The sequence below is a fragment of the Capra hircus genome, chromosome 5 (genome assembly GCF_001704415.2).
Source record: "Capra hircus breed San Clemente chromosome 5, ASM170441v1, whole genome shotgun sequence".
Lineage (NCBI taxonomy): Eukaryota > Metazoa > Chordata > Mammalia > Artiodactyla > Bovidae > Capra > Capra hircus.
In genome coordinates, this window is record NC_030812.1 from 87,644,630 (window position 1) to 87,662,967 (window position 18,338).

Here is an 18,338-nt window from a genome sequence, read left to right on the forward strand (position 1 = left end):
ATAAGATGGGGGCTATAGGTGTGGTCTGTGCTTATTTAGGCTCTATTGTTTAAGTAAACAAAGAAGTGCTTGAACAGGGGGCCAGTGGTATTCAGTTCAGTCACTCAGTTGTGTCCGACTCATTGCGACACCACGAAATACAGCACGCCAGGCCTCCCTGTCCATCACCAACTCCTGGAGTTTATCCAAACTCATATTCATTGAGTTGGTGATGCCATCTAACCATCTCATCCTCTGTCGTCCCCTTCTGCTCCTGCCTTCAATCTTTCCCAACATCAGGGTCTTTCAAATGAGTTAGCTCTTTCCATCAGGTGGCCAAAGTATTGAAGTTTCAGCTTTAACATCAGTCCTTCCAATGAACATCCAGGACCAAATTCCCCTAGGATGGACTGGTTGGATCTCCTTGCTGTCCAAGGGACTTTCAAGAGTCTTCTCCAAAACCACAGTTCAAAAGCATCAATTCTTCTGTGCTCAGCCCTCCTTATAGTCCAACTCTCATAACCATACATGACTACTGAAAAACCATAGTTTTGACTGTATGGGCCTTTGTTGGCAAAGTGACATCTCTGTTTTTTAACATGCTGTCTAGTTTGGTCTTAACTTTCCTTCCAAGGAGCAAGAGTCTTTTAATTTTGTGGCTGTAGTCACCATCTGCAGTGATTTTGGAGCCCATAAAAATAAAGTCAGCCACTGTTTGCACTGTTTCCCCATCTATTTCCCATGAAGTGATGGGACCAGATGCCATGATCTTAGTTTTCTGAATGTTGAGCTTAAGCCAACTTTTTCACTCTTCTCTTTCACTTTCACCAAGAGGCTCTTAGTTCCTCACTTTCTGCCATAAGGGTGGTGTCATCTGCATGTCTGAGTTTATTGATATTTCCCCCAGCAATCTTAATTCCAGCTTGTGCTTCTTCCAGCCCAGCATTTCTCATGATGTACTCTGCATATAAGTTAAATAAGCAGGGTGACAATATACAGCCTTAATATACTCCTTTTCCTATTTGGAACCAGTCTGTTGTTCCATGTCCAGTTCTAACTGTTGCTTCCTGACCTGCATATAGGTTTAAAATCTTTTAAATCTGGGATTTTAGTTCTGTCCTAACTTCCAGCCCCACTGACATGCTCTTGATTCTGATTCATGAAGTTGCAGAGTGGCCCTCTAAATAATCTCTTTGCTCTCATATTGGCTCCACCAGAGTTATTTTCCTGAGCAGTAGGTACTAGATCCTTTTAAAAATATGTCAGATTGTGTCATTCTGTTCAAATCTCTCACCTGGCTTCTCATCCCATTCTGAGGAGGTATCATCCTTGCAATAATTGGTGACCTATTACCTGTGTTGTGGGGTCTATAAAGGTGTAGCACCAGCTGAATCTCAACCACCCACCCAGAACTACTGGCTCAGAATCTACATTTTGTCAAGAGCTTCAGGCAATTTAAATGTCCATCACGGTTTGAGAATCAACTTGAAGTCTCCTTCTCTACCACCTCCACCACCCCCAAACCCACTTTCCTCTTGCTCGCCCCTGCAGCAGACATCATGCCTGACTCCATCCTCCTGCTATAGAAACAGTCACTGTTCATCTAGCCTGGAATCTTCTTCCCCAGATGTCTGTTGGCACTCATCTCTTTCAGCCTTTCCGAAAAGTCATCATCTTGGTAAATAATCCCCTGACAACGCTGCTTTAAACTGCAAGCCCTCATGTACTCTTATGTGTCTTCCCTGGGTTATTTTTCTCTATGGCACTTAACATTTCCAGCATATGTCACTATTTATCTGTTTGTTTACTCTCTCTCTCTTTCTAATAAGATCCGTGACAGCAGAGGTTTTTGTCACTACTCTATTCCTGTTACCTAGAACAGTGACCAATATATATTTATCAAATTCATGAGTCAGGTAAGCTAACACACATAAAACTGAACACAGTCTGTTGGAAGTAGGCCCTTAATAATTGATATCTATAATTAATATTATGTTTTATTGACATCAAGGGAATTTCTGCCAAGCAGAGTATAGTCATCATTGAAAGAACAAAAATTAACATTTTGAACAAGTGTCCAATTTGACTAATGCTGTGAAAAGTTGGAAAGAAATGATAATAATCCTCAGTAGAAAGTAAATTTCATGAGGGAAAGAATTGTGTGTGTGTGTTTGGGGGAGGGTATTTTTGTTTTCTTTCTTTTTGATTTTTCTCCATTGTCTGTCATGGTACCATCTGAGCCACCAGAAAAACCCACCAGGCAATTGGCAGACACTAAATAATAAATGAACAAATGTATCTTTCTACATCTAAAGGTGGTTGATAAGAATTCATCTTTATTTTTAAGCACGAGCCTGATTGGCTTCTTAGATATACTTTTCCTTCTGATTTTCTTGTATTAGTATATTTGTCATTAACTTGAAGGGACACTCAGCAGTGGCCACAGGACTGGAAAAGGTCAGTTTTCATTCCAATCCCAAAGAAAGGCAATGCCAAAGAATGCTCAAACTACCGCACAATTGCACTCATCTCACACGCTAGTAAAGTAATGCTCAAAATTCTCCGAGCCATGCTTCAGCAATATGTGAACCATGAAATTCCAGATTGTTCAAGCGGGTTTTAGAAAAGACAGAGGAACCAGAGATCAAATTGCCAACATCCACTGGATCATGGGAAACGCAAGAGAGTTCCAGGAAAACATCTACTTCTGCTTTGTTGACTATGCCAAAGTCTTTGACTGTGTGGATCACAATAAACTGTGGAAAATTCTGAAAGAGATGGGAATACCATCCTGACCTGCCTCCTGCGAAATCTGTATGCAGTTCAAGAAGCAAGAATTAGGGCCAGACATGGAACAATGGACTGGTTCCAAATAGGAAAAGGAGTACGTCAAGGCTGTATATTGTCACCCTGTTTATTTAACTTATATGCAGAGTACATCATGAGAAACGCTGGGCTGGAAGAAGCACAAGCTAGAATAAAGATCTCCGGGAGAAATATCAATAACCTCAGATATGCAGATGCCACCACCCTTAATGCAGAATGTGAAGAAGAACTAAAGAGCCTCTTGATGAAAGTGAAAGAGGAGAGTGAAAAAGTTGGCTTAAAGTTCAACATTCAGAAAACTAAGATCATGGCATCTGGTCCCATCACTTCATGGGAAATAGATGGTGAAACAGTGGAAACAGTGGCTGACTTTATATTTTGGGGCTCCAAAATCACTGCAGATGGTGACTGTAGCCATGAAATTAAAAGACTCTTGCTCCTTGGAAGGAAAGTTATGACCAACCTAGAAAGCATATTCAAAAGCAGAGACATTACTTTGCCAACAAAGGTCCATCTAGTCAAGGCTATGGTTTTTCCAGTAGTCATGTATGGATGTGAGAGTTGGACCATAAAGAAAGCTGAGCACCGAAGAATTGATACTTTTGAACTGTGGTGTTGGAGAAGACCCTTGAGAGTCCCTTGGACAGCAAGGAGATCCAACCAGTCCATCCTAAAGGAGATCAATCCTGGGTGTTCATTGGAAGGACTGATGTTGAAGCTGAAACTTCAATACTTTGGCCACCTGATGCGAAGAGGTGACTCATTTGAAAAGACCCTAATGCTGGGAAAGATTGAGGGTGGGAGTAGAAGGGTACAACAGAGGATGAGATGGTTGGATGGCATCACCGACACAATGGACATGGGTTTGGGTGTACTCTGGGAGTTGGTGATGGGTAGGGAGGCCTGGCATGCTGCATTTCATGGGGTCGCAAAGAGTCAGAGATGACTGAGCAACTGAACAGCACTGAACTGAAGCGACACTATTCTTAATCTGAGTGCAACACCTTTAAGATAAATCGTTGCCATCTCTGGTTAAAACCAGGTGGCTTAATTATCTAAAGAGGATTGATAACAAAACACAACTAGAATGACACAGCTGTTAGCTAAGCATTTTACCTGTGTCATCTCACTGAATATCTTCAACAATATTACAGGCTAACTATTGTTTTATTACCTATAATATGTATTTTAAGGTGCATAAACTGAGGTCTAGGAAGGCTAGGTAATATGCCCAAGGTCACATTTCTTCTGAGCTACTGATGCCCTTCCGAATGAGTTAGATCAAGGGTCAAGGATTTATCTAGTTTCTGTAACTGCTTTCAAATGTTTTAATATTTTTAGTGGGACTCTTTTTTTCCCCCTCTGAGCAAATAGCTGCATGGAGATTCAATGACTAGAATAGATAACACAGAAATGGATCAAGCAGGGGTTATTGGGATTACAGACTATTTCCTCAGCCCTCTCCCTTTCCTCCTCCTTACCCACTGGCTGCAGATAATACCTTTGTAGAATCTCAGTGATGTAAGGACATTTCTGCCCTGTGGAAAGGAGGTCAGATATGTGTCTAAAGAATAGGCAGAAATCTTGAAGCCATGCAAAGACAAAGGGATCACAGAAACCATGCAAATAGGTAGGAAAGATTCTACACAAAGGATTCTGTGAGCTGTTTTTATAGATTGGATATAGATACCAAAATCAGACTATACTTATATAAGTGACCTGGGAATCCAAGAAAAAGTTTGGACCAGATCATTTGTGGGCTTCTCAGGTGACACTAGTGGTAAAGAACCTGCCTGCCAAGGCAGGAAATGTGAAAGACATGGGTTCAGTCCCTGGATCAGGAAGATCTCCTGGAGGAGGTCATGACAACCCACTCCAGTATTCTTGCCTAGAGAATCTCATGGGCAGAGGACCCTGGCAAGCTAGTCTATAGAGTCACAAAGATTCAGACATGACTGAAGCAACTTAGCACACACGCAGATCATTTGTAAATCTCTCCAGCTTTGAAATGTCATGGTATGGTGGTCTAGAGTGGGAAGTCATCAAAAATATATCTGAGACATAATTTCCTAAAATATTCTCTTGCTTTAAAACCTCTTGCTTGTCACTTGGCTCAGTAGGCAATGGGCAACCACAGAGAAGAGAGGCAGTATGTATATGAATGAAGAAGATATCAGAATGCCTGTTTTAAGGATCGAGTTCTGTAAATTACAAAACACCTAAACTTGAGAAGGTCACCAGACTCTCTAGGTATGGTCCTTAGCTTTAAACTAAGAAAAAAAAGGAAAAGCTGTGCTCTCCTGCCTCATGGGTTGTTATGAAGATGATATGATGGAATCTTTGGAACTACTAAAGTTGTATGCAAGTACTAATAAAATTACTAACAAAAGTATCAACAGGAAACTTCAAGTTTGCAGAATACAAACACTCCACTTCTGTTGAGAAAGTTCTGTGAGATAATACTTGAATCTTGAATAGTTATTTCAGTTGGTAATGTATCCCTCCGTCAATGATCTACCAGTCAATTTTACCATGATCCAGCATATTGTCTGTAGCATTCTTTTATTACCCATTCAACACTCATTTGATGCTTATTACTTTTTTTTTACTTAGAACATTGCCTCCACAGCTGTATTAAATTATTTGAATGAAGGCATGTTTGTGAAAATTTCCCTTAAATAACGTTGACATCCATACATAGTGGTATATTGAAAGACATTTTTTTACAGTTTATTAAATCATAAGCAAAATTGTAAACATTTTGAAATTTTGCCCAAAGTGCATGTAATAAAATCAGATGTAAATTATCATGGTTATCATGATACAAACTATCATGGTTATTGTAATGGCCAGGAATTATTTTCTCAAATTAAAATAGTTAATTGTATTCATTAAAAGAGAGGCAATACAGTTGTTGGTTAACATAAGAAAAAGATATTTGCATTAGACTTACTGCTCCATGAAGAAATGAGGCGTTGCAATGAGCAATGTTCCAACTCCCATGATCAGGCACCCAGCTCCAATTATTTTTGGCCTGTGAAGCTTGGCTCCAAAGTAGCTAACAAATGCTATAACTAAGAGATTCCCTTTGGGGAAAAGAATAAAATGTTCATAAATTAGAGAACTTAGAAAGTCATCAGCATAACTAAATAACTATAACTGAATGAATGAATGTCTATGGCAAGTTGGGCAATGTTTGTTTTGACTAAACCATCTCCCACCATCTTCCCCATCATTTGTCTGTCTTTCCTTTAATCTGAGATGACTGTTGAAACAATCCTGAGATTCATTACTTCAATCATGTCATCCCTTTATCAAGATACTTTAATAACTAACCATTCTACCTTGTTTTCATCCACCTTAATTATTTGTCCTTTTAAAGTGTTTTATCAATAAATTAAATTGTAAGGCTTCCTATAGTTTCACTCTTAAATTTTTCTTGGTGATTTTGAAGTAAACTTTATTACTCTTTCTTCATTTGTTAACATTTTCTATTAAAACCTCTCTTGGTTTCCCATAAAACATACATCATATAGTCTTGCTTTAGCTGATATTCCCCAAAGAAAAAAAAATACAATTGTTTCACTTTATGAAATCAAATTATGAAATGCTCAGTTGTGTCCAACTCTTTCAGACTCCATGGACTGTAGCCCACCAGGCCCCTCTGTTCATTGAATTTTTCAGGCAAGAATCCTGAAGTGGGTTGCCATTTCCTATTCCAGGAGATGTTCTTGACCCAGGGATTAAGCCAGCATCTCTTGGATCTCCTGCTTTGGCAGGTAGATTCTTTACCACTACACAACCTGGGAAGCCTGCTTGCTTACATACTTTTTACGAAAATAAAAGGTTCAAAAGAGAAATAAAAAATTATTCCACATAAACACATCAATTATATTTATATAATTATCTCAATGTATGCTCAGAATACAAATTTTATGAAATAAAAAGTCTGTAAGATATAACCAACTCTTTTTAAAAAATAAAGAATAAAGCTTTTTGAAGGTAGGACTTCAGGCTTTCTAAAATATCTCCAGTGAAGCAGTCGATGATGGTGATTAACTGATTAAACATGCTTTAGGCAAGATTTTCTCATGCCTTGCTGTGTACAAAAATTACTGGAAAGGAGTGGCAAGGTAAATATTCACAGAAACATTAAAATGCAGAATCTTGGCAGCTCTCAACAGTTTCTGATTTCATGGATGGGGGAGGGGATACAGGCCAAGAAATCTGCATTTTTAATACTCATTCAAATGTGTTGATGGGGATAATTCCTGGAACATGCTTTGATAAACATTGCTTAGGGTCTTAGATTTCAAGGGACTTTAATGTTTTAGCTATTTACATTTGGAGTATTTATTTTTTTAAAGATTGTGGTGCTAGATAAAGTAAAACTTATCATTTCTCCAGCAATTGATTGTGGAGTCTGTTGGGTGGCCTAGGTTTGAAGTTGTTGATGTTTTCAATTTTCCAGAAAGAGTGAGTTTCCTTACATCTGTAAGCAATCATCTAATTTACTACTGTCTATTCACACTGCCAGCTTTAGTTAAATGCAAAAACAGCAGCAATTTTTATCGTTTTGAGGATAATAATGATAGTGAAAGAAGTAGCTTGCTCCTGGCTACAGTGGCTTCAGGCTTCTTCACCAGGAAGGATTGAGCTCTTTCTAGGTTTCATATAAGAAAAGCTTAAGTCTGTATGAAATCACTTATTTAAGTATTTAGTAGAAGAAATGTTGTAATATATATATATTGATAATTATGTCTGTAATTTTGCTAATGTGTAACAGTAAATAAACAAAACTAAATCAAAACCTAACTTTTAGCTTACAGGTAATGTGCCCCCCATCACCATAATTACCCAAATTCCCATATCACCAATATGTCACAATAAAGGACTCATGTTTACAGGCCGTTTCTGTGTTATATAAGTGGGTATCCCAGACACTACAAAATACCATTTGAACTTCTGTAATATCTGTGGGTTTTGCTTCCTTTTTTTAGTAAGCTTTCTGAGTTCTCACAAGATAGACTTAGAAAATAAATGGTGACGTATAATCTTTAAAAAAAGAAAACAAATTGGATATCAAAATTCTTTCATATCTACCATTACTAACTTCTGAAAAAACAACAGGTCCAGAGAGGTTTACAAATATGTTTTTATCAAGTTTTTGAGTGCTAAATTTTCCTGCTTTCTCTCTTCCTCTCTTTCCCCAAACACAGTACTTCAAATAATAGAAAAGAAAGCTACCCAACTCATGCCTGTAAGAATAATACAAACTTGTAATCCAAACTAGGAAGCAATAGTTAGAACTGGACATGGAACAACAGACTGGTTCCAAATTGGAAAAGGAGTACATCAAGGCTGTATATTGTCACTTTGCTTATTTAACTTATATGCAGAGTACATCATGAGAAACGCTGGGGTGGAGGAACACAAGCTGGAATTAAGATTGCCAGGAGAAATATCAATAACCTCAGATATGCAGATGACACCACCCTTATGGCAGAAAGTGAAGAGGAACTAAAAAGCCTCTTGATGAAAGTGAAAGAGGAGAGTGAAAAAGTTGGCCTAAAGCTCAACATTCAGAAAACGAAGATCGTGGCATCCGGTCCCATCACTTCATGGGAAATAGATGGGGAAACAGTGTCAGACTTTATTTTTGGGGGCTCCAAAATCACTGCAGATAGTGACTGCAGCCATGAAATTAAAAGACTCTTACTCCTTGGAAGGAAAGTTATGACCAACCTAGATAGCATATTCAAAAGCAGAGACATTACTTTGCCAACAAATGCCCATCTAGTTAAGGCTATGGTTTTTCCAGTAGTCATGCATGGATGTGAGAGTTGGACTGTGGAGAATGCTGAGCACTGAAGAATTAATACTTTTGAACTGTGGTGTTTGAGAAGACTCCTGAGAGTCCCTTGGACTGCAAGGAGTTCCAACCAGTCCATCCTATTTTTTTTTTTTTTTTGTCCACAGAAGGAAATAATTTATTCCAAAACATACAATTCATTCATTTACCTGTTAATAGTTTTATTCAAGAGTATTTAAGAAGTATTTAATGATCATCTACTAGTTGTTATAGCAGTTGGAATTTGAGTTTATTTATTTATTTATTTTTTTGAAATCAACATGTAACCAGTCCATCCTAAAGGAGATCAGTCCTGAGTGTTCACTGGAAAGATTAATGCTAAAGCTGAAACTCCAATGCTTTGGCCACCTCATGGGAAGAGTTGACTCATTTGAAAAGACCCTGATGCTGAGAGGGATTGGAGGCAGGAGGAGAAGGGGACGACAGAGGATGAGATGGCTGGATGGCATCACCGACTCGATGGCCATGAGTTTGTGTGAACTCGGAATTGGTGATGGACAGGGAGGCCTGGCGTGCTGTGATTCATGGGGTTGCAAGGAGTCAGACACGACTAGTGAATGAACTGAACTGAACTGAATCCAAACTAGATGAAGACAGTGGAAGAGACCAAATGCAGTTTATTCTAGGAGTGGAAGTGAGTGAAGTTGCTCAGCTGTGTCTGACTCTTTGCGATGCCATGGACTGTCACCTACCAGGCTCCTCCATCTATGGAATTTTCCAGACAAGAGTACTGGAATGCATTGCCATTTCCTTCTCCAGGGGATCTTCCCGACCCGGGAATCTAACCCAGATCTCCCGCATTGCAGGCAGATGCTTTACCGTCTGAGTCACAAGGGAAGCCCAGGAGTGGAAGGGCACCACCAAATAAGAAACAAATCTGTTAATTAAAGCTGTATATAAAATAATGGAAAGAGAAAAGTTCCATGATTGTATTGTGTTCAGTCACTTCAGTCATGTGCAACTGTTTGTGAGCCCCCGAACTGTAGCCCACCAGGCTCCTGCATCCATGGGATTCTCCAGGAAAAAATACTGGAGTGGGTGATGCTGGGAGCAAGTGTGAGGAACTCCACCTGTGGCAAAGGTCATGAGGAAGGAGGTTTGGCATACACAAAGGCAGGATTGAGCCTCAGGAGACCCCCTGTTCCTGAGCATCTACCCCCCAAAACCAGAGTCTGCCTACTTTACTGTTTTATGCTCTCACCTATACCTCTGACTTTACGGGGGGGTTGTCCCCCACCACCTCTCTCGGAGAAGGAGTTAACTTGTAGCTCCAGTCCATAAAAATTCCTGGACGTGACAGGAGTGCTTCAACTTACAAACTCCTCTGAAGGTTCTCTAGCCTGCCTGAACAGGTTCGTCCAGCCACATGTGATTGTTCACAGCCTCCCAACCGTGAGAGGCACGAGATGCCTTAAACTTTCTAAATACAGATTCTTTTGAGAAGTTAGAAAATTATTAGTATAATATAGTGGGTTGATTAGGAATTATATTGGTGAAGGGTTTTCATTTGTTGGGGCAATATTTGCTGCCAAGTCTCCATATTCTCTGCCCTTATAATGAATATAACTAGCATATAGGAGAAATAAGTATTAACCTTTGATATTAATCATGTTAAACCTTAGGCTAAGTAAATTCCTTTCTTAATTGTAACCCATTACACCCTCACCCTATAGGAATGAACTTTACCTGGTACCTTCGGAGGGTGGCACCTGGTTTAAGAAAAAAATCACCACTGGAAAAAATAAGTTTTCTGGTTGACTGACTGTTATCAGAAAGAGCCAAAAAATGTCAGCAGGCCTCATGGCCATAAGATGATGTAAAACCCCTAAGACCTTAGTATACATTTATATGAAACACCTGATTTTGATAAAGGTCAGGTCTGCTGACCCCACATGACTCTATTCATCCCTATGTATAACAAAAAGTATATAAGCGAACCTGAAAAACAAAGAAAACGGATCAGTTTCTGGAAAGACTGATTCCCCCGTGTCATTCTTTCTTTCCCCTTCTGGCTGAATTCCCATCTGGAGCGTGGATGCTCACCAAGCCTCCTAATTTTGCCCTGGCTTCTAAGACCCATGTGAGAGGGAGCCCAAGGCGGGGCACTCTCCACTGTTCAAGTGGGCGCCGGTGACCTATGTAGGTGGTCCAAACCTCTTGTCTCGAGGTTTTATTGGTATTCCACGTAAACCAAGTTATTCAGCCTCTTTTTCTCCACTAATTTTCCTACTACACTATTCTTTTCTAATCTCTTTTTATATTTCTAATTAAATAGCTTTTTCCTAGGACGCCAACTCCATCTCCCCTTCAAATTCCCTGGATCGACCAGGGCTGGACCCTGGCAGGTTGCCATTTCCTATTCCAGGGGATCAGACATATAAAAGCATTTACTATAATTAGCCATTTATGATGAGAAAAATCTGGGCAAATTAGCTTTTAAAGTATATCTATCAAAACTGTGCAGCTCATAGATTGTTTAATGGTGAAATTTTGAAAGTATTTTCACTAAGGTAAGATGTAAGACAAGGATGCCCATTGTCACTGCTTCTATTCAACATAGTACTGAGGCCAGTGGAATAACACAAGAACAAGAAATACTATATCTAATAATGGGAAAGAATGACATAAAATTACCTTCTGTCTTAGAGTTCAGGAAACTCTACAGCATCTATAGACAATCAATTAGAATTAACAAATTCAACAAGATTGCTGTATACTTGTAACACTAGACATTAATACTCTTCCAGTACCCTAAGAATTACTAAATAAGAAATGTAGCAAAAATTCTTTTCATAATGGCAACATAAACTTTAAAAATGTAGGAACAAATATAGCAGAAAATAAGTAGTATATTTATAGTTTGTAAATATAATATTGAAAGCTATAAAAAGACTTAACTAAATGGAGATACACACCATGTTCTTGGATGGAAAGACTCATTAACATAAAATATATCTGATTTGATATATAAATTCTATGCAATTTCAACCAAACCAAATGGGATACTTCAGAAAACTATTCTAAGTACAACCAAGAAAAAAAAATTATAGAAAAGTTGGAAAATTTCCTACCTAATTGCAGAGCTAGTTATAAAACTATAATCAAGAAGACAGTCTTGTATAGAGTTAGGGATCAACAGACTTATGGAAAAGATTTACACTTAATAGATAAGTTTTTATGTGATAAAAGGGTATTTCAAATACCTGGGATAAGTATATATTGAATTAGTGCTGATTAGACAATTTGTTATGATAATATAAAGAGGCTGCTCCCTGGCTTTGAATTTTTTTAAATTCTATTTTAGAATGCCTCTTTTGATCCAGCATATAAGAAGCTAGAAGAGTTTTCTTCATCCTAACACTAAGTAAAAAGCTGAAAAATCAACAAATCTTAGATCTGTCAGAGAGGTGGGATCATAGGGTAAACTGCTGCCCTCATAATTGGAGAGACCAACAGGCAAATGCAAAGAATTGTGGCCAGCTGGAAAAGAAATCCACAGCAATAAATCTCCTTGGGAACAAGCTTTATGGTAAGAAAAACCTGAACTCTACCTGACAAGAGGCTCAGCATTGACAATTCTGAGGGAAGAAAATTCCAAAGGGATCCAGTGATTGAGGGCCCCCACACTTTTGTGAGCTTTACTTCAAGAGCTCAATTAGGTTTTCACAGTGATATCAGAGATTAAATTTTTTGTGCTTCCAGCATGGGGAGGGGAAAGGGAACCATTTGAAATATGCCAGGGCACTCTGTTTATCTTAAGAAAGCCTGCTTTTAGGGGGAGCTAGAAACCAGAGTCTAACCTGCTGGGGCATTATCAGAGCCCAGCTGACCTGGGGGAAGGGAAATACCCAACTCCAGCCACTCTAGCTATCCTGTCCCGCCAATGAGGGGTTGGGGGACTGAAAAGCACCCCTGAAGTTCAGAGTCCAGAGGCATAGACTCACTAAGAGCCTAAGGCCCATAGGGCCATAGAATGCTTTCTCTCCCTCACATATTACCATCACATTACTAAAGGCCTGTTTATAGCAGCTTCTTTCATCCAGTACATCTTTTCTGACTATGAAGAAAAAAAAAAAAAAAGGACATACTGAAATTAAAAAGAAAAACTTTTGGAAGAGACAGAGCAAGTATCAGAACCAGACATGGCAGAGATTTCAGAGTTGGTAGACTAGATATGTAAGACAACTATAATTAAGATGCCAAGATCTTTAATGGAAAAAGTAAACAGCATGCAAGAACAAACGGGCAATGTAAATCAGAGAGATGTAAATTCTGAGAAAGATCCATAAAGAAAAATTTTAGAGAACAGAAATACAGTAACAGAAGTAAAGAATGCCTTTGATTGGCTTGTTGGACACAGTTGAGGAAATAATTTCTGACTTGAAGGTATATCAATAGAAAACACCAAAACTGAAAAGTGAAGGGCAAAATACTGAAAAACAATTCCAGAATACCCAAGGATGTGGAACTATAAAAGATGTAACATACAGGTAATGGGAATTCTAGAAAGAGAAGAAAGAGACAAAGGAATAGATGAAATATTTTTTAAAGTAACGACTAGGAATTTCTATCAAATTAATGTCAGACACCAAACCACAGATCTAGAAAGCTAAGAGAACAATGAGCAGGATAAATGCCAAAAAATATAAACCAGATATGTCATTTTCAAACTATAGAAAATCAAATATGAGATGATTTTTTAGCAACCTTACCCATAGGGGAGGAAAATAATTATATCTTATTTCTCCTCCAAAACCATGCAAACAAGAAAGGCATATAAAAAGAATTTCAAAGTCTTGAGAGAAAAAACTCCACCAACCTAAAATTCTGTACCCTGCAGTTATCCTTCAGAAGCAAACAGAAAATACTATATCAGACAAATACTGAGGAAATGGTTCTAGTAGACCTGCCTTGAATGAAATGTTAAAAGAAGTTCTTTAGAGAAAAAAGAATAATAAAGTTCAGAAACTCAGATCTCAGATAAAGAAAGGATGAGCTTCAGAGAAGGCATAAGTAAAGATGGGCTCCCCTCATAGCTCAGTTGGTAAAGAATCTGCCTGCAATGCAGGGGTCCTGGGTTTGATTCCTGGGTCAGGAAGATCCCCTTGAGAAGAAAATGGCAACCACTCCAGTATTCTTGCCTGGAGAATCCCATGGACAGAGGAGCCTGGCAGGCTACAGTCCATGGGGTTGCAAGAGTCAGACATGATTTAATAACTAAAGAGAAAAAGAGATAAGTGAAGATAAGTGTAAAACTTTTATTTTTCTTATTTGTAATAAGTCCAGCAGATAATAGTTCAAAATAATATAAAAAATGTTTTCAGTGATGTATTCTTATGTACGCATGTTTTCTTATATATAAGTGAAATAAAATGATTAATAACAGTGATACAAAGGATGAGAAGGAAGAATTCAAATCGAAAGATACAATCTACCAAGACTTATATAGAAAGAAACAGATAATCTGAATACATTTATATCTATTTAAAAAAATTGAACCAATAGTTAATATTCTACCAATACAGAAAGTACAATATCCAGATAGACTCACTGTGAACTTTTCCAAACAATTAATGAAGAAATTATACTAATTCTCTACAACCTCTTTCAGAAGATAGAGAGGCAATACCCCCTAGTTCTTTGAGGGTAACACTGCCCTAATACCAACACCAGAAAAGGCATTACAAGAAAAGAAAACAAACTAAAATGTCTCCTGAACATAGGAGCAAAAACTGTCAACAACATAATAGCAAATCAAATCCAACAATATATAGAAATAATTATACATTAAGACCGAGCAGGACTTATCCCAGGTATTCAGGGCTGTTTCAGCAATAGAAAACCAATTAATGTAATCCATCACATCAACAGGTTAAAGAAGAAAAATCAACATGGGCAGAAAAAACATTTGGCAAAATTCTACAACCAATCATGATTAAAAAAAAAAACAAACCTACATGAACTTGAAAGATAGAGGAATGTCCTCAAGTTGATTTTTAAAAAAAAACTACCAAAAAGCATAGCTAATATCATAATTAATGGTAGAAATTCAAAGCTTTTCCACTAAGATCAGGCACAAGGCAAGCATGTGTCCTCTTAAAATTGCTTTTCAATATTTCACGAGGAGTCCAACTAAATGCGATAGAACAACAAAAGGAAGTAAACGTATACAGATTTGAAAGGAAGAAATACAACTGTCTTTCTTCCCATAGGACATGATCATCTTTGTAGACAGTCTGAAAGAATAAACAAAAAAACTCCTGTAACTAATATGTGACCATAGAAGTGTTGTAAGACACAAAGTTAATACACAAATGTCAATTATTTTCTAGTATGCCAGGAGTGAATAATTGGAGTTTAAAAACATATCATTTACATTCAGTTCAGTTCAGTTGCTCAGTCGTGTCCGACTCTTTGCAACCCCATGAATCGCAGCATGCCAGGCCTCCCTGTCCATCACCAACTCCCGGAGTTCACTCAGATTCACGTCCATCAAGTCAGTGATGCCATCCAGCCATCTCATCCTCTGTCGTCCCCTTCTCCTCCTGCCCCCAATCCCTCCCAGCATCAGAGTCTTTTCCAGTGAGTCAACTCTTCGCATGAGGTGGCCAAAGTACTGGAGTTTCAGCTTTAGCATCATTCCTTCCAAAGAAATCCCAGGGCTGAACTCCTTCAGAATAGACTGGTTGGATCTCCTTGCAGTCCAAGGGACTCTCAAGAGTCTTCTCCAACACCACAGTTCAAAAGCATCAATTCTTCGGCACTCAGCTTTCGTCACAGTCCAATTATCACATCCATACATGACCACTGGAAAAACCATAGCCTTGACTAGACGGATCTTTGTGAACAAAGTAATATCTCTGCTTTTTAGTATGCTATCTAGGTTGGTCATAACTTTTCTTCCAAGGAGTAAGCATCTTTTAATTTCATGGCTGCATTCACCATCTGCAGTGATTTTGGAGCCCCCCAAAATAAAGTCTGACACTGTTTCCCCATTTATTTCCCATGAAGTGAAGGGACCGGATGCCGTGATCTTAGTTTTCTGAATGTTGAGCTTTAAGCCAACTTTTTCACTCTCCTCTGTCACTTTCAGCAAGAGGCTTTTTAGTTCCTCTTCACTTTCTGCCATAAGGGTGGTGTCATCTGCATATCTGAGGTTATTGATATTTCTCCCAGCAATCTTGATTTCAACTTGTGATTTTCCAGCCCTGAGTTTCTCATGATGTACTCTGCATATAAGTTAAATAAGCAGGGTGACAATATACAGCCTTGAAGGACTCCTTTTCCAATTTGGAACCTGTCTGTTGTTCCATGTTCTGTTCTAACTGTTGCTTCCTGACCTGCATATAGGTTTCTCAAGAGGCAGGTCAGGTGGTCTGGTATTCCCATCTCTTTCAGAATTTTCCACAGTTTGTGGTGATCCACGCAGTCAAAGGCTTTGGCATAGTCAATGAAACAGAAATAGATATGTTTTTGGAACTCTCTTGCTTTTTCAATGATCCAGCGGATGCTGGCAATTTGATATCTGGTTCCTCTGCCTTTTCTAAAACCAGCTTGAACATCAGGAAGTTCACAGTTCACATATTGCTGAAGCCTGGCTTGAAGAATTTTGAGCATTACTTTACTGGTGTGTGAAATGAGTGCAATTTTGCGGTAGTTTGAGCATTCTTTGGCATTGCCTTTCTTTGGGATTGGAATGAAGATTGACCTTTTTCAGTCCTGTGGCCACTGCTGAGTTTTCCAAATTTGCTGGCATATTGAGTGCAACACTTTCACAGCATCATCTTTCAGGATCTGAAACAGCTCAACTGGAATTCCATCACCTCCACTAGCTTTGTTTGTAGTGATGCTCTCTTTCTAAGGCCCACTTGACTTCACATTCCAGGATGTCTGGCTCTAGATTAGTGATCACACCATCATGATTATCTTGGTCATGAAGATCTTTTTTGTACAGTTCTTCAGGGTATTCTTGCCGCCTCTTCTTAATATCTTCTGCTTCTGGTAGGTCCCTACCATTTCTGTCCTTTATTGAGCCCATCTTTGCACGAAATGTTCCCTTGGTATCTCTAATTTTCTTAAAGAGATCTCTAGTCTTTCCCATTCTGTTGTTTTCCTTTATTTCTTTGCATTGATCACTGAGGAAGGCTTTCTTATCTCTTCTTGCTATTCTTTGGAACTCTGCATTCAGATGCTTATATCTTTTCTTTTCTCCTCTGCTTTTCGCTTCTCTTCTTTTCACAGCTATTTGTAAGGCCTCCTCAGACAGCCATTTTGCTTTTTTGCATTTTTTTTCCATGGGGATGGTTCTGATCCCTGTGTCTTGTACAATGTCATGAACCTCCATCCACAGTTTTTCAGGCACTCTATCTATCACATCTAGGCCCTTAAATCTATTTCTCACTTCCACTGTATGATCATAAGGGATTTGATTTAGGTCATACCTGAATAGTCTAGTGGTTTTCCCTACTTTCTTCAATTTCAGTCTGAATTTGGCAATAAGGAGTTCATGGTCTGAGCCACAGTCAGCTCCCAGTCTTGTTTTTGTTGACTGTATAGAGTTTCTCCATCTTTGGCTGCAAAGAATACAATCAGTATGATTTCAGTGTTGACCACCTGGTGGTGTCCATGTGTAGAGCCTTCTCTTATGTTGTTGGAAGAGGGTGTTTGCTATTACCAGTGCATTTACATTAGCATCTCCTAAAATAAGTATAAATTTAACAAAATGCGTACAAGATCTACATGAAGAGAAGCATAAAACTCTGACTAAAGAAATCAACTAACTCAATACATGGAGAGAGATTATATCCCACATCCACAGGTAGGAAGATTCAGTATTGTCAAGACATCAGTTCTTTTCTCTTTGATCTATGTATTCAATACAATCTCAATCAAAATCACAGAAAGTTATTTGTGGATAGTGACAAACTGATTCTAAAGTTTACGTGGAGAATTAAAATACCTAGGCAGCCAGAATTAAAATACCTAGAACAGCCAACAAAATATTGAAGAACAAAATGTTGGACAGACACCACCCAATTTCAAGACACGCTATAAAGTCATAGTAATGAAGACAGTGTGACATTGGTGAAAGAAAAGACAAACAGATACATAGAACGTAATAGACAGTCCAGAAAAGAACTACATGAATTATAGTTAACTAGTCTTTGAGAGGAGAAGGCAATGGCACCCCACTCCAGTACTCTTGCCGGGAAAATTCCATGGGCAGAGGAGCCTGGTAGGCTGCAGGCCATGGGGTCGTTTAGAGTTAGAACCAACTGAGCGACTTAAGTTTCCCTCTTCACTTTCATGCATTGGAGAAGGCAATGGCAACCCACTCCAGTGTTCTTGCCTGGAGAATCCCAGGGACAGGGGAGCCTGGTTGCCTGCTGTCTATGGGGTCGCACAGAGTCAGACATGACTGAAGCGACTTAGCAGCAGCAGCAGTCTTTGAGAAGGGAGCAAAGGCAATACAATAAAGCAAAGATAAGTCTTCTCAGTAAGTGGTTCTGATAGAACTTGACATCCACATGCAAAAAAACCAACAAAAAATCCTGAATCTAGACATAAACATTAGTTTTCACAAAAATAAACTCAAAATGGATCACAGATCTAAATGTAAAATGTAAAACTATAATACTTCTAAAATATAACGTAGAAAACC

General features: G+C 38.6%; 1 protein-coding gene across 1 annotated transcript in view; it reads right to left on the reverse strand.

The window, feature by feature from the left end:
* The window catches only part of SLCO1C1 (solute carrier organic anion transporter family member 1C1), an 81,733-nt gene that overhangs the window by 44,260 nt on the left and 19,135 nt on the right, over positions 1-18,338 (reverse strand). Inside the window, exon 4 of the mRNA XM_013964182.2 lies at positions 5,759-5,891. Within this exon, the coding sequence (XP_013819636.1) occupies positions 5,759-5,891 (133 nt within the window). The remainder of the gene's footprint in view (positions 1-5,758; positions 5,892-18,338) is intronic.